The following is a 16,686-nucleotide window of genomic DNA, read 5'->3' as shown; positions in this document are numbered from 1 at the left end:
ATCACCCAGAGGCGATTCAGTTCTGCCTTTTCTCTTGGAGCCTCTGAGAGGATCAGTCCAGGAAGGCCAACTTGTTCCCCCACCTGAGGGATTAAATTCCCTGCAACAAAATCATTTCTGGGTCGAGAACAGGTAACAGCTACTTTTATTGTTTTTCTATCAGATATTGTGACAACAGACTGGAATTGCTGGGGAAACCGTGTTGGTTGTGTTAGATCTGGTTGACTCTGGCAGTATGTGAAAACTGGAGTTTAGCACTGGTTATTTTCTTTTTGAGTGGGCTATGACTTCTGCTGTGTGCTAAGAGAGTTAGTTAGAGGGTTCTATGGAGTTCATTACTCTGCAGCTGGGTCAAATGTTTATATATTATCCATCTTGAGGAAGTCATAACAGGAACCGGGTAAGATGGCTTAGTGTGTAGTACTCACTACATGCTACACAAGCCTGACTGACCATCTGAGTTTGATCTTTGGGACTCACATAAAGGTGGAATGAGAGGACTCACTTGGTAAAGTTGTCCTCTGGACATATGAACCTCGGCTCAGGCATCCCCTTCCCTTCAAAAAAAAACCCCCAATAATAATAAATAAAGATTTTGAAGAAGAATTCTGTAATAGAAAGTTTCCTTTTTCTCAGCAAATAAGGGAAACTTTGAATAATTTCAGAAGACTTCATAGATTAAAAAACTAGAGAGGAGTCAATCCACACACTATTTGTTTTCTCTTATCTTTTGGGTACCATCTCAGTGATGAATGTAAAGGGCAAGGTGAGTTACACATATTTACTATTTAATAATTATTGATATCTGTAATCAGATTGAATCCTTCATGGGCATTAGCTAATTCTTCTTTACAGTGACAAAATGCATTTTTATACAGGGTCCTATGGCAACATCATATACTAGAATATAATATGTGAAATAATCATGTAAATGGAATGATTTGAGATTAAAATTTCAGGATTTTTCCTGCTATGCCCCTCTCTATTGTTCCCCACCACCACCACCACCCCCCTGCAATCCCCTTTTGTTTTCCTAGTTGCTGCAGTTACTCCAGGTTCTGTAGCGTGTCTGAAGAGTTGGAGCCAGGAGCCTCAAATGTGAGAGAACATGCAGCATTTTCTTTCTGTATCTGGATTACCCCATGCAGGAGTATCTTTCCTAGTTCCATGCATTCACCAGGCCTGACCCTGGAGAAGAATGTGTAGTCTAAATCTGGGTGGAGAGTTTGGATAGCTTAGGTGCTTGGACTTAACCCAAGAAGTATTTATGTTATGGAGCCCAAAATGGTAATTACCTGCAGTATTAACCTTCATATACTGTTTTGGAGGTGGTGTCTGGGAAATTCTGAGAGTCAAATGCAATTGAAAAGACTACAAGAATTTTACTTTTATATTTGAATATTTATCAAAATGTATAAATAAGTTGGGCGGTGGTGGCACACACCTTTAATACCAGCACTAGGGAAGCAGAGTCAGGTGGATCTCTGTGAGTTTGAGGCCAGCCTGGTCTACAGAGCAAGATCCAGGATAGGCACCAAAACTACACAGAGAAACCCTGTCTCAAAAAAATGTATAAATTTTTATATATTCAGAAATCTCTGACTGTTGTTGAATTGATAGTTTAAAAATACTTCAAAGATTTGCAGTGGTACCAATTATGCCTAACATATTTTATATGTTAAATATTTTAAACAAATAGGCTGTGCCAATATTACAATAACTTAATAGTAAATTTTTAATTCTTTTTGTATTTCCTAATAATAAGTGCTGTGAACATTAGAAGTATAAATGACAGAAAACTCCAAAGACTTCTCATGTCTAGTGGAAATCAGGATAAATACATGTGGTTTAGGGTGTTTGGATCATTAGGGGAATGAATCAGACCCTGTACCTTCCCACCCCACTGCAGAATCAGATCCAGGTACTTTCCTAAAGGTGGACACTTTACCTTTTTCTTTAGAAATCACTCAAGGCAGATTGTAACACAGACCATACTTCACTTACTCCCAAGATGAGTGATGAGGAGATCACTTACACAACTGTGAGATTCCATAAGTCTTCAGACTTGCAGAATCGAGAAAGGTCAGATGAGACTCAAGGGCCCAGAGAAGCTGACCACAGGGGTAAGTGTTTTAAGTGTCTAATTTCACCTGTTTTATGCATTCTGACTTTTGACCTTTGAAAATAATATCCTACTGGCTTTTATGGAAAACAAAATTCCCTCCGTTTTAACTGGGCTTGGTGATGCACGGGGGAGGGGGGAGATAAATGAGTATGAGTGAGGGAGTAATCATGTAGAAAATTGTTCAAAAATAAGTTTAAAAATTAAGTTATCATCCTTAAAAGGAAAAGAAACCAATACCTCTATTTTTAACTGTTAGCTGGTAACAGAGAAAGCCAGATGGATGGAGGAGATCAATAGATGTCTATAAATAAACAGTTCTTGAAAATTGACAGGTGAGAAGTGAATACATTTCATCAAATTTGAGAAACTATTAGGAGGTTTTTCTCATTAGTCTAGTCAAGAAGAATTTTGAAACCTTTAAAAGTGACAAACTAGAATCTGAAGAAACACCAAATGTCCTAGAGAAATGAAATCTTAAAGAAATGCAAAGTATGCTTTAGAAACAATACTTTCCCTTTATCAGAAGGTGTTTTAAGCATCTTAAATATTTCTAACATAGTGCAATGAAGCAGAAAAAAGTAGTTTATCAGATGTGGACGTCTCTACTGAGGAGAAGGTGCAGAGGAGTAGAGGGGATGAGAGAGGGTAGTGGGTATGGGGATGACTAAACCACATTGTGAATTTGCAGAAATGTCAAACAATAATTAAGTTTATTTAATAAAAAAGAGGAAATCTCACTTTTCTGCTCTCTTTTTCTGCTTACTCTGCATGAACTGTAACAGCTGAACTCCAGGCTGAGAACTTTAACTTCTTTGACAGAGTGATAATCAGAGGCTAGGCTTTCAGTTTACCAAAACATCAGACACACGAAGATGTTTAGGGTTGTCTAGAAAATATGGAACTTATGGGAAAAAAAGTTCACTTCTGGCCCCAGAAAGGATGGAGCTGTATACAGGTCAGCTCAAAAACAACTATGGTACCTACAGTTCTCAAGAACATCCATCCCTCCTTCCTTCCTCTCATCCTCACTTATACATCCTTGGTTGACTGTATGCTCTAGGTTGGAATTGTCTAACTGGACTATGTCTATGCATTGCTTTCTGAAGGATGCACTTTTGATCCTGGAGAACTGGGTGAGGGGCCTGTGCCTGTCATCTAGCTACTTTAGGCTGAAGTAGGAGGATTGATAATATAAGACCAAATTTAAAAGAAGTTTGTAATCCTGTGAAACTTCACACATGTAGGATTCCTGTAGTGGGTGCATTTTAGGTAGATGTGCTACAAATTTTGAAAGCACATGTTCAGTCAGCTTGTATGATGGGCTTCTGTAAAACTGTTAGAGTCCAATATCCCCTCATTTCCATGCTACACAAAATTATAAACAGTATTGGGACGTGCTCTTTTCAGAGTGATTATTTTCTTGTTTTGCTTTTTGTTTGTTTGTTTGTTTGTGTTGATTAAGAGTGTCCAGTCCCTTGGCACCTCATTGCAATACCTCTGGGAGTCCTTTGTTCCATTCTACTGGTGACAGTTGCAGTGTTGGTGACACACAGTGAGTAATTGGTATACATCTTCTTTGCCTTCCTGCCTAAGTAATAACTTTAGACACAAATTATGCAGTTAACACACTCTGTCCATTTTTCTGCCTATAATCAGGGAATGTGCCAGATAGCTCTCAACTGTGTTTTTTGTTTGTTTGTTTGTTTTGTTTTAGTTTGTTTTTTGCCTGACAGACTGCAGTGTCCTGTTCTCATGCATACGTATTCTATTAACTCTGGGGCTGTTGAAATGATGATGTTCTTTTCCTTTTTTTCGGTGTATATTAAGGACATGGTTAAGTGAAAAGACTTCATCTGTACAGAGACATTAATACTTAAGCTTTATTGGATTTCTTCACATTTTTAGAGGAAATCACTCCCAGACTGTGCTAAGACATGGCAACCTATCTGGATATTTTGCTTTCCCTCCAGTCCAATGACAATTGTGCCATTTCTTAATGTTTCTAAGTTCACATTCTCATGTTGTGTTAAGTATTCACTGACTATTTTACTTACGTATGTTTTTGAAAGTTTTGCTGTGAAAAGCTAAATAATTGGAATGTGGTACATCCACCATAATTTTATCCAGCTGTATTGTTTGCTTTACATTAATGATACCCTGATAGAGAGAAATTTGTATTTCCATTCCTATAGTGAGTTAATTGAGGTGTTACTTTCTAAATGTCAAAGTACCAGTTCCAGTAATAATATGTGTTAGTTGTCAATTTGGACTTTCTCTGTTATCTTAAATTTCAATATTTACTCCTTATAAGCATTTTTAGTGTTATAACTGCTACTAATTTAGTTTTTCAGTATAGTCAAGAAAAACATGAATTGCAGAAAACTCTAAATATTCCCCATCAAGAGAACAGCACCATGCAAAATGACAGGTACTTAATTGAAGAAATGTTGAAAAATAAGTCTATAGATTATGATGCCCTCAAACAAGATCTGGACACACTCAACAGAACACTGAACAGATGCTACCAGGAAACTAAATTTGTTGTAGATTCCAAACAGCACAGAGGTAAGGAGGGGATCCTGAGTAAAGAATTGCTTTATTCTCTAATGTTTCCCCTTTCCAGAAGATTTGAAGTCCAACTAGCAGCTTAAAATGCTGGTGATTTGTGGGTTAATGGCTTGGGGTTTCGTTTTCTCATGGAGGGGCTTGGAACCCCAGAAATCCCTGTTTGAATTCGGAGAATCTTATAGCTTCTAGAACTCAGTGGCTGTTTTGGCTTCTACTGCTCTAAGAGGATGTAATTGTAAGTCAGCACAGCTGACAATTCAGGTTCTTTTTGTCTGTGGGCAAGTCTGAATCTTCAGAACATGGAAGTTTCCATTAAGAGTGCATTCACCAAATTCTTAGGCTGGAATGGACTCAGAGCATTTATATGGATGCAGTCATAAAAATGATTGTGTGTGTGTGTGTTTTCCTTCTGCCTTGGTATGAGAGAGTTGGCCTGTTTGTGACCATAGTGAAGCTCCCTGCAGCACATTATGGAACTTCAAAATGGTGTCCCCACTTGTGTAACTGTCAGTGACACAGTGAATGAGGCCAGAAAGATGAAAATATCAAGCTTTACAAGGAACCTTTCTTACCTTGTGTTGTGACTGGTTAATTTTAATTGACACAGTTTATCATTCATTATTAAATATTATTTTCAGAATTTAGAGTTTACAAAGAGCTTTTTCATATGATCTCACTACACCATGGTAGGGGTTAAAAATCATTATTATGCAAGGAATAATAATATCTTTCAAACTGCTACATTATAAAATATGATAGGAAAAAAGTGCCAAAAATTTTTGAAATATTTCAGACCCATGAAAAATATTATGTCTCATTTAAAAAAATAACTTTATCATCTGTAAATGGTAGCATATTGCTGTAGTCCCTGTCCTTAGGAGGCTGAGACAGGAGGATTATAAATTTAATGACAATCTGGACAGCTCAGCAAATTCCAGGCTAGCCTGAGCTACACAATGATACCTCTTCACAGGAAAACACAGGATGCAGATAAAGTTTGATAATAGAGCATGGCCATCCTCAGTCCCTCACTAAACAAAATAATCATATTGAGGTAGTATTGCTACACAAAGTGCACACATTTTAATGTATTCAACTTGACATGTTTGGGCATGTGGGCTTATCACTGAAGGCATCAACATAATCAGGAGAGTAGACCAGCACCTTCAAAAGCTCCCTCATGTGTCTCTTATTTCTCTTAAGGTAAGAACATCTAACACGGACCACAGCACATCCTTAAGTGCACAGTGTGTGAGGATGAACTGGGAACACAGTGCATTGCTGCAGGTCTAGAATTCCATCATCCTTGTAACTGCCTCTGTGCAGCAAGTGTTTGTTCCCCGTACTCCAGCTCTCACAAGCCTCTGCTTCTTAGTGTTGGGCTGTGTTAAAACCTCATCTGAGTTGAGCCATAAAGTATGGTCGTGGGCCTGACTTTTTCACTTCGCACTCCATCCTCCAGTTCATCCATGTTCGTCATTTGGTTGAGCACCTCTCTTTTAAAGTGTTTAGGTGTTAAACATGGTTTTAATCCATAGGCCAGGCTGTCTTAGAATCTACTTTATAGCCAAGGCTGACATGGAAGTCACTGCTTAGCCTAGGCTGGCCTCAAACTGGTGCTGATCCTCCTGTTTCACTCTGTGTAGTGCTCAGGTTATAAGCATAAGTCTTCATGCCCAGCCAATTTAAAGCATAAATAATATTCTTTCGGGTGCATGTGCTATGTTTTTTTTCTACTGATTTATCCACAGTGGACACATCAGCTGTTTCTATATATCTACTGCTATAAAAAGCACTCCATAGAGCCTGGGTGTAAAGGGTCTCTTAACATTCTGGAATTTAAATTTCTTAGAGCTCTGAAATTTTACTTATTTATCGATGTTTAATTAAAACAGTGATCTAATAACAGAATATTAGAAAATAAGAAATTTCACCGTTTACCTTCTCTGTTGTAGGTGAACGGGTTGAAGGACACTGGTTCTGCTGTGGCGTAAAATGTTATTATTTCATCATGGACAATAAACGCTGGAGTGGATGTAAACAGACCTGCCGGGACTGCAGCTTATCCCTATTGACAATAGATGATGATGATGAACTGGTACTGTAGACTCTTAACATATCCATTTCTTCTCTTAGACTCTGTCATTAACCCTTGGATAGTGAGATAATAAGCCCAGGCAGGTTTATTGAAAGAGAGACCTCTAAGTGTTGTTTATGGTTTGCCTGTAACGTGAGCAAAACCTGTGCAGTAAGAGTGTCGTAGGCTACTCCTTCCTGCTGCTGGCTTAGTGTCAGGACACAGGGCCCATTATGAGAAGACTCATTAAAGAAACAGCCATGTCTTTGTAATCTCCTCTCTTTCTCAGGTGTCTGCAAGGGAGTCCCTCAGAGAAGCATGTTTTCCCAAAATAAGTTTAAACCTTTGGTACAGCACATCCTGTGAGTGACAGTTATGTATCTCCATAGAGTGCCAACTACACCCAGTGACGTCTTAGTCTAGGGCTTGCTCTTTGGAACCCAGATGTGAGACTGGCTGAGATAAGGAATTAGATGACAGAGAAAGTAACTGACCTCTGGGGCAATTTGGAAAATGGAAATTATATGAGAACTGTGAAACTAAGTAGTTTTACCAGGTAGCTCCAACGGGATTGTCAGTGAAACTCTCCATCATCTTTACTTCATACTATATTTTTTTGTTTTTTTAAAAGATGTCTATTTTCAGAAATGAGTAATTGAATGAAAAAGAGGTGCTAAGATGTGGACATTTTCTATTTAAATTATTCCTAACAAAACCTCTTCCAATATGAAGACAATATTTTTCTAGAGAAATGCTTGCAGGAACAGCTTGAAAACTTTTTCATTTAGAACATTTTACAAAATTTGTACAGCAATTTAATACATGTATAAAAATTACAACAAAATAATTTTTAATGTCAAATAATTATGTGATTTGCCATTTGATATATTAATCATAATTAAATTTAAAAACATATTTTAAGATATGTTCAAAAATTTAAGTAGATATCATGCCACTTGCATGTCACATGTAAGACACTAAGGTTTTCCAAATATCTGTCCCTTTCCTCCTCAATTTCTGTCACTTCCAAGTCTAAACTTCAGAACAGCTTCCTCTCTGGAGCATGGAGCTTAATGAACAGCTTTTCACACAGTACTTTTCCTCTTAATGAATTTGCTATGAAGACAGGGCGTTACTTACCATATGAACACTTCCCACATGCCTCTGTGGTCTTTGGGAATGCACATTTGAATAATTTCAAATAGTGTCAGAAATTATTTAATGAGCCATGTACACAGTGTGCTGGTTTATAGGAGTCACAGCAGTAATATTGTGAATTCAGGGTCAGCATTGGTTATATAGTGAGACTTGGTCTAAAGACATAAATCATTTCATGAACCTAGCATCCCTAGACACCTGAGGTCTTCATTTTAAATAACTTACATAACTAACATTGGTTTTGACATAAATGAGCTACTCATTTATGGGAAATCACTTTAAAAATGAGGTTGGAGGGAAGGAAGCACTGGAGGAAAGGACAGCAGAGAACTGACAGAACAATAGCTGGGGCCTGCTATGTTGTTCTTTTTCATCAGCCACGGGGAAATTTTATCATCAGATGAGTTCTTTTTTTTTTCTTACAGAAGTTCCTTCAGCTCCAAATTAAGCCGAACAGTTACTGGATTGGGTTATCATATGACACAAGAACAAGGAAATGGCAATGGATTGATGATGGCCCATCTAAACTGTAAGTTTTCTGAGCCTTCATACTCTAACTTGGTGCAGAAATGGGAGGATTGTGTGCAAAGGCTTTTCTCTCATTTCACAATGCTTTTCTCTTTTTCAATAGAGCTTACAGCTAAGAATAAGATGCACAAGGCAGTGTTTGAGCAAGCATTAGACAGGGAAGAGGAACAGAACAGTCTAGAAGCTGACTGCTAGTGATGTAATAATGAACACAGCTAAGACTTGTGTGTTCTAAGATGCAGAGAACACAAGCAAATCAACAACTTAAGATCACTTGAAAGTGACTAAATCATCCTGATAGATAGTATAAGTATGAATATTTGAAATATTCATTTCATTTGTTTCAGGAGTTAGTTTATATAAATTGCTTCTTATTTATAAATATAAGAACATTTTTTGCATATCTATATGTATATATGTATATCTACCTTCCATTTCAAGATGTCATATTGTAGACTCCAAGTGTTATGTTAATTTATAATCTGGTAGAAAACTATTCATTGATTATCTTTATTAAGAATATTTCTTTTTCTTGAATATATCTCATATATATAAAATAAAATATGATTATATCCTTCCCTAAACTCCCAAGCTTCCTCTGCTTCTGTTTAACATGTGCCTCTCTAACTCCTGTTTTCTTAATTGCTGCTGTCCCTAGGTGCATGGTAGGGCATCCACTGGAGAAAGGATACATACCGGAGGCCACCCCCCTCCCCGGAAAAGAGCAAATCTCCCTTTTCCAGCAGCCGTCACCTAACAATAGCAATTCCTTACGTGGTAGTATATGCCTCCTCATCTGTGCAGGAATTTTGTCATGTCCAGAACATGCTGTTCACAGTGCTTTTTCCTTCTCTGGTTCTTACAACCTTTCTGTTTCCTCTTCTTTCCTATTTCCTGCGTGGTAGTGGTGGTTCTGGGGGAAACAGGTTTATGAAGATGACCCCTTTAAGGTTGAGCACATATGCTCTTCTCCTAAGCACTCTGACCAGTTCTGCTTCTCTGCAATGACCACTGACCACTGCCAAAAGAAACTTCTCTGATGGAGGTTGAGAGCAATGCAGGTCCAGGCCATAAACATAAATATTAAAAATGAAATTTGACTATGTGACCACTTAGCAAAATGATAGTAGTAGGTTCCATACTAGAGCCCATGACCTCTGCAATCGTGGGCTTTTGATTTGGATAACAGTATCAAATATGACATATTGCCTAGCAGGTCAGTATTGTGGCATGCAGGGTCCAGTGCTGGATAAGACCATTCAAATCTTTTCTCCCTTTGGAAGTGTGAATGCAATTGGCTCACATAATCTCATAGGGAGTCACACTATTAGTAAGTGTGGCTTTGTTGGAGTTGGTGGGGTCTTTTTGGAGAAAATGTGTCACTGTGGGAGTGGGCTTTGCGGTTTCCTATGCTCTGGATACTGCTGAGTGTGTCAGCAGACTTCCTGTAGCCTGCATATCAAGAGATAGCCAGCACCAAGTCTGCCTGCACAATCCCATGCTCCCCACCATGATGATAATGGACTGAAGGTCTGAAACTGTAAGGGAGACTCCCCAGTTCGATGTTTCTTTATAAGAGTTGCTGAGGTCAGGTGTCTTTTCACAGCAATAAAAACCCTAGCTAAGGCACTCCCCTAGTAACCTGCACAGGACCTTTTGACCCATTGAAAGACAGCCTAAGGGAAGATATTTCCTCTTTGGTTTGAGACTTGTTTTTCTATGTCCTGATAGCAAGTGTGTGGTGTCTTCAGAAATAGGGTGTTTCCAGTAGTTATGGTGGAAAACCAAGGGCACAGCCGCAGCCTGGTTGTTTGGAGGCCTCTGTGGTCTCCCCGACTGGTGATTCCTTTGGAGGTATCCTTTGCCTTGCACTTTGATTTTCACTTAATAACTCATATTTTCTGTCAGTCTAACTCTTTTTTAAATTATAGTTTGATATTTTTAAACTATGTTTCCATAGAATATATTTTGATCAGGTTTTCCTCTCCCCCTTAATACCCAGTTACTCCCCACCTCCCTTCCTATGTACTCAAAACAAGAAAGGAAAATAAAAACAAACTAAAAAAAAATTCCAGCAAGACAAAAATTGCCTAAAACAAACAAAAAGGCAACATATAAAAGTCCCCAAACCACACATACACACACACACACACACACACACACACACACACACACACACACACACAGGAGTCTGCTTAGTGTTGGTGAACTAGTGGGTATCCATAGGCCTTTTATACATCCTTAGTTTTGGTTGATCCATCCTTTATTCTCTCATGTCCATTATTTTCCAGTAGTCATCCAATTTTATCCTTTAATCCTCAGAACCCCCTCTTTGCCTTCATATCACATATTCATCATTTTTCCTGATTATTGATTTTTTTAGAAATACAAATTTTAAAAATCCCCTAATAATTCTGTTTGTCCTTTAATAACCTTGTTAGCTTCATAAATTTCAAGTTGCCTTTTATATCATTTAAAAATAAATTTAATTTTTATTGTTTTGTTGTTGTTTTGAAACAGAGATTTGTGTCCCCAGGCTGGTCTTGAACTCTTGATCCTTGTATCTCCATCTCTCAAGTGCTGAAACTACAGGCAGGTATGACTATCTTATATCCCTTTAAAGATATCAAACGTACTTATTTTACATGTGTTAGTTGGTAATCCTATTGCCTATAATTTTGTGGGCTTAACGTACTGTTTCTGCTGGATTTTGTTCATTATGGAATTATCTTTGTGGTATTCAGTGAATTTCTTCTTCAGCTGCTACAAAAACTATCTGAGGCATCAACAGTGGTAACTTTCTCAGGAAGCTTTCATTCAGTGCCTGAGAACATCGCAGGTCTGGCTCACTTCTATTTGAACGTGGTCCTGCCAGTGTGGACAGTTAGGTTCCAAATCTGCAGAAAGATAACTTCCTCTTTAGTCCAAGGGAACTCTCAAGCAGGCTGTCACAAAGGTGGCAAGAGGACAGAAGACCTTACATGATGATTAATACGTACAAATCATACAGATTATCACTGTTATTAATTATATAGTTATAATTATACTTCTATAGGAAGTATCATTTCATACAGGCTAGCTCTGCTCCTTTGCATCTACCTCCCAAGCACTAGAATTGTTGGTGTTTGCCACTATGAAAGGCCACAGAGTTAATGAATTTGTTTGTATACTACAGCACCAAGCAGAGTGATATGAGCATGTGGTAATATTTATAGTGAGGTTCTAGTGACTGAAAGGATGTCTGTATCCAGATTAAGTGATCTTTGTAGACCTTGACTATGTTACAGAACTGTTCCCTGATTATGGTATGATTACTGGGCCTAAACATGTCAGGAAGTGTCTGTCAGGAAGTCCAGTGGCCAGAAGGTTTCTGTGGCCACCACATGTATTTTCTCCAGTGGGAAGGTGCGGAAGCTTGTACACCTGCTTACAATGTCAGCTTCTAAGGAACCTGGTGAGAAACTGTGAGCTTGTGTTTCTTGGTAAAAGTCCAGGTAGGCATCACTATGGAGGTAAAGTTAAGAACTCACGAAGCAGAATATGTGCTCCATGTGGATCTTGTGAATAGTTAGTGTCTCCTGGGTCTTCTTCTCTTTGTCCATGTTCAACACACACGCTTTACTGATTGTACCATAATCATAGCCTATGGCTGACTAATATGTATACTCATCCCTACTATACATTACCTGTTCTTTATATGATTCATGGGCCACTTAGTTTCATTTATCTTCCTTTTCTATTCCTATTGTAAATCTAAATCCTCTATTTCCACCTGGCTTAAATCCAATGTTAAATGAAGGTGATCTTTTGTTAAAGTTTTATTCCTTTGCTGTTTTAGTTCCATGGAGTTTGGTGGATTTCATTCTCTGTCTGGTATTCTGTGACATAGATTCTCATTAGGCTAGCCTGGGTCAAACTCACTGTATTTCTCTAACTGGCCTTGAACTCCTTATACTCCAGGATTCATTATTTGATGTTTGAATGATCATTTTCTGTAGATTCACTATTTATTTTGCCCTGCCTATTAGTAGAAAGACTGGCTGTCATGTTTAATGATGTTTTGGGAGTCTTAGCTTTACTGAAGCCTCAGACTGTATAGGAATCTGCTTTCTGCCTGTTCATAAATGAACTGAATTCAGTTTTAGTTGATCAGGGTCTTGCTCCATAGCCCACTCTATTCGGGTTTATAATCCTCTAAATCAGCCTCCCTAGAGCTAGGTTGTAGTCATGTATCATCTTTCTTTTTTTTTTCTTTTGATTTTTCAATAGGGTTTCTCTGTGTAGTATTGACTGTCCTGGAACTAGCTCTGTAAACCAGGTTGGCCTCGAACTCACAGAGATCCTCTGCCTCCCAAGGGCTGGGATTAAAGGCATGTGCTCCCACCTCCTGGCATTGTGTTTTAGTTTTTATTTAACATTTTGAATTATCTTTCAAAGGAAGGTAGTTGAGGATTTAGTATTCATTATCTGTCAGAGATGGCAGTTGTGTTGCACACAGGGAAGTCAGAGGATCACCATGTTTCAGGGAAGTCCCAATAGCTCTGAGGAGGGGGAGGAAAGAGAAAAATCAATCAAAACAACAGTCACAAACCCTCTTCTGTGACTATTCTATAAATGTCCCTTTCTCCTCAAAATGTGTGCATATAAGACTGTGTCCTCTGTGCCACATGCATTTATTTCTTCTTTTTAAACTATCTTTATTGTAAAAAAAAATCAGAGGAAAACATTTTAGTGTAAAATTGTTCCATGGAAATACTGAAAATTAAATTTACTTACTCACAAAAATCATTAACAGTGTGAAGTAGATAAGAACCTTAGTTGTGATCAAAAGACTATTTTTATTTTTCATTTTATTCCATTTATTTTTGTGCATATATTCACATGTACTGTGACATACAGGTCACAGCACAGGAGTAGTTAAAGGACTGTTCAAAGAGTCACTTCTCCTCTATTGTGTGGAATCTGAGGTCTGAACTCTGGTTGTCTGGTCTGATGCCAATGGCCTCTACCCACTGAACCATGTCATTGGCCCAAGACCAATTGTATGCATTTAGAGAAAATGGAAATCTTTTATTGATATACTTATGATTAATGCCATATTCTGTACATTTTGGTAAATAAATCTTGTTTTAAAGACTTTGGCCTGAATCAATATAAGGTTTGAATTTAAATAATTTCCCATTATATTTTTCATTTAATAGTAATTTCACAGTAATGGGACCACCACATAAGACAGGAGGCAGTGCATTTTTCAGTTCAACAGGTGTAGATAATGATGACTGTGTTAGAACTCACTCCTGTGTCTGTGAAAAGAAAGTGGGTAAATTGTCTAATTCAGTGTGCAGTGGGTAGGAAAGTTAAAAGTGGAATGTGGTCATCTTTGTTGGCTTCCTGTGGTGAACTGTGACTACTTAAGGACCAAATGTTTTAACCACAGGTCGCAGTCTGCTGTGCAAATAGGGTGGTGAGCTGGAAAGGGAAGAATCGTTCTTCTGAAATCTGACTTAACAGAGCAGAAGCCATTTTCCTTCCTTGTGCAACACAGCAGCTTGTGTCTGTAGAATGGATGCCTTTGGTCCAGTGCCCTAAGGAATCACTCTCTTTTTTTCCTGAATGACACACAGAACTTAATACAGAAGTCTAATAAATAGCACACTGTAGATGTATCCAACCTTCTTATTAAATAATAAACACAGAACCAATGCAAAGAAGAAAGCCAAGAGGTCAGAGCTAAGAGCTAAAACCTTACCCTTCCTCCTGCGGTGGTCCTACCTCTCCGAACCAGAGCTACCCCTGTGTTAAAGTCTTTATATAGAGTTCCTGTCCTGCCTTCTCATTGGTTGTAAACCCAACCACATGACTGCCTCCTCACAGCCTGTCTGTATAGGCCTCCAGGTTTTCCATGATTGGTATTAAGATTAAAAGCATGTGTATCCAATAATGGCTGTATCCCTGAACACACAGAGACTTACCCAGCTCTGCCTACCAAGTGCTGGAATTACAAGCGTACGCTACCACTGCCCTGCTTTCCTATGGCTTGCTAATAGCTCTGACCCCCGGGCAACTTTATTTATTAACATACAAATAATATTTTAATACAAATAAAATATCACCATATTTCCCCTTTTCTATTTTAATAAAAAGGAAAAAAAAGAAAAAGCTTATAACTAATATAAGAAAAACTATATACAAAAGTACAATAACTATATACAATATATACAAGTAATAAATACCTAAACAATGTCTAGTCCATTTGTATTGGACAAATTCAGAGAAAATAATTTCATTATCTATCCTATTTTGGTAAGTCCAAAATGTATCCTAATTAATCTTCAACTATAACTAACTAATCTTCAACTCCCTCAGAGACCCAAGAAGGAAATAATATTAGCTAACAAAAATAAAAACAGGAAGTGCACATAAGCAACTTCCAAAAAATTTGTGAGTTGACAGAAACAGACAGCTATCTGGACAGTCACCTGAGGTTTCTCCGAAGTGCTGGGGCATCATCTTCAGCCTATAGGCTTAGCATATCTGACAGACTCATTTGTGAAATAGGATGTACACAAGGTCAACAGTTCAACCTCACATTGAGTGAGAGTAGTCCATGTACCAGAAACACCTGAATTCCACTAGTGTCATGTCATGATTCAGGATTTTAAATTCTGGAAATTGTTGATGGTTTTTTAATTCAGCTGTCCATTCTTCTTGGCTGTGTATATATGGCTTCATCTCAGCATCCCATTCTTCTCCATATCCCTCCATCAAATGCCAGTCTACTATTGAGAGGCATGAGCTTAGTTACTCTTCAAGAATAACTGTTTCAGCTGCTGTTCCATTGCACATCAGAGGCCATCGGCCCACTGCCTGTTCAGCTGCCTTCGAAGAAAAGGGCACTGTACCTTTTTTGAATTGCGAAGGCCACTTCAGGGATGGTGCCATATTGTCCTGGCCTCTGAAGATGCCTTTTGATAAAGCCATAACCACACTTGTTTTGGCAAGAATCAGTAATCCTTTGTTTTAAGTCCTGTCTGTCCATTTTGTCCTGTTGATTCGAGGATACTTTGTTGTCCAGTGGCTAACTTTTGCCACAATGAAAGTTAACTCCATATGCAGTTTCTTCAATGCCCATATTTTCTCTGAAGTAGATTGGTACTGCCAGGAGCCGACATGTCTCATAGTCATAACAAAAAAGAAAAATTTTCTAAGTTATTAAAACATTTTAAATGCCATATTCTGTAGATCTCTGAAGGGTTTGAAGATAACCTGTCTATCTAAAATATATCTACTCAATCTTGAAAACATACCTAATATAACTACAAGTTCTATTATAATATCTAACTACTAACTTTCATTTCTTTATATCCTAATAGTTGGTAATAACATTCAAGGATCAGAAAATTGCATTACATTGTTAGATGAACGGTACAATTAGAAAAATATATATAACATTTTCTAACAATATCAATTTCAATATATATAATTTGTATACAATATAAAACAATCCAATCCAATGTAAAGTATTTACATTTTTCTTTTCTTTCTTTCTTTTTTTTTTAATAAGAACCTTAAATCTAATCTCCTTTGCTTAGCCTTTTTCCTAACCCTTGACAACAACTTGTAACCAACCCCCCTAATCAATGAAAATTATCCCAGACCCAAAACCCATTAAAAGACCAAAAAAAACCAACCACTCCACACCACCTCTTTGGGAATGTGGGCGTCGTATTCTTGAAATTGCTTCCTGCTGGGTAGGGGCGAAGGTATCTTTATCCTGAAAGAAAAATTTTAGGCTAATTGTCAAATTCTAGGAAAGGTAAATATATCCTTTGTTATCCAGTCTGTGTATAATGCCAAAATTCAGGGTTTATCTCAAATCCTTATTCAAGTAGTCTTTGAGACTGGATCATCTCAGCTAGCTCTTCTCAAAATTGCTCTGAGCAATTTGTAGTTCAAAGCTGATCTGTAGATGATGTTTGTCAGCTTAGTGATGTTATTATTGTCCACGTGGAATTGTTGTTGTTGTGGGGCCCCATCTTCTTCCTGGAGACTTCAGTTGATGCTAGGTCTAACCGTGATTTCCTGCAAAAAACTGATAAGAGACTCGAACACAAAGACTATATATGCGACTTTTTAGAATTAGTTAGTACTCTATATGACCATTTATATCTTAACAAAGTTTAAAATGTATATATATCTATATATATTGATCTTGTAAATTTTGATATAA

General features: G+C 37.7%; 1 protein-coding gene across 1 annotated transcript in view; it reads left to right on the top strand.

Moving 5' to 3' along the window:
* Nucleotides 1-1,985: 1,985 nt before the first annotated feature.
* Nucleotides 1,986-16,686, top strand: part of LOC128099782 (killer cell lectin-like receptor 2) — a 31,035-nt gene continuing 16,334 nt past the window's right edge. Inside the window, exons 1-5 of the mRNA XM_052721600.1 lie at nt 1,986-2,123; nt 3,588-3,677; nt 4,469-4,690; nt 6,649-6,791; nt 8,354-8,457. Coding sequence (XP_052577560.1) covers nt 2,012-2,123; nt 3,588-3,677; nt 4,469-4,690; nt 6,649-6,791; nt 8,354-8,457 — 671 coding nt within the window. The 5' untranslated portion in view covers nt 1,986-2,011. The remainder of the gene's footprint in view (nt 2,124-3,587; nt 3,678-4,468; nt 4,691-6,648; nt 6,792-8,353; nt 8,458-16,686) is intronic.

The sequence above is a fragment of the Peromyscus californicus genome, unplaced genomic scaffold (assembly GCF_007827085.1).
Source record: "Peromyscus californicus insignis strain IS unplaced genomic scaffold, ASM782708v3 Scaffold_6__1_contigs__length_162567912, whole genome shotgun sequence".
In the NCBI taxonomy this organism is placed as follows: domain Eukaryota; kingdom Metazoa; phylum Chordata; class Mammalia; order Rodentia; family Cricetidae; genus Peromyscus; species Peromyscus californicus.
This window is presented reverse-complemented; position numbering and strand designations above follow the sequence as displayed.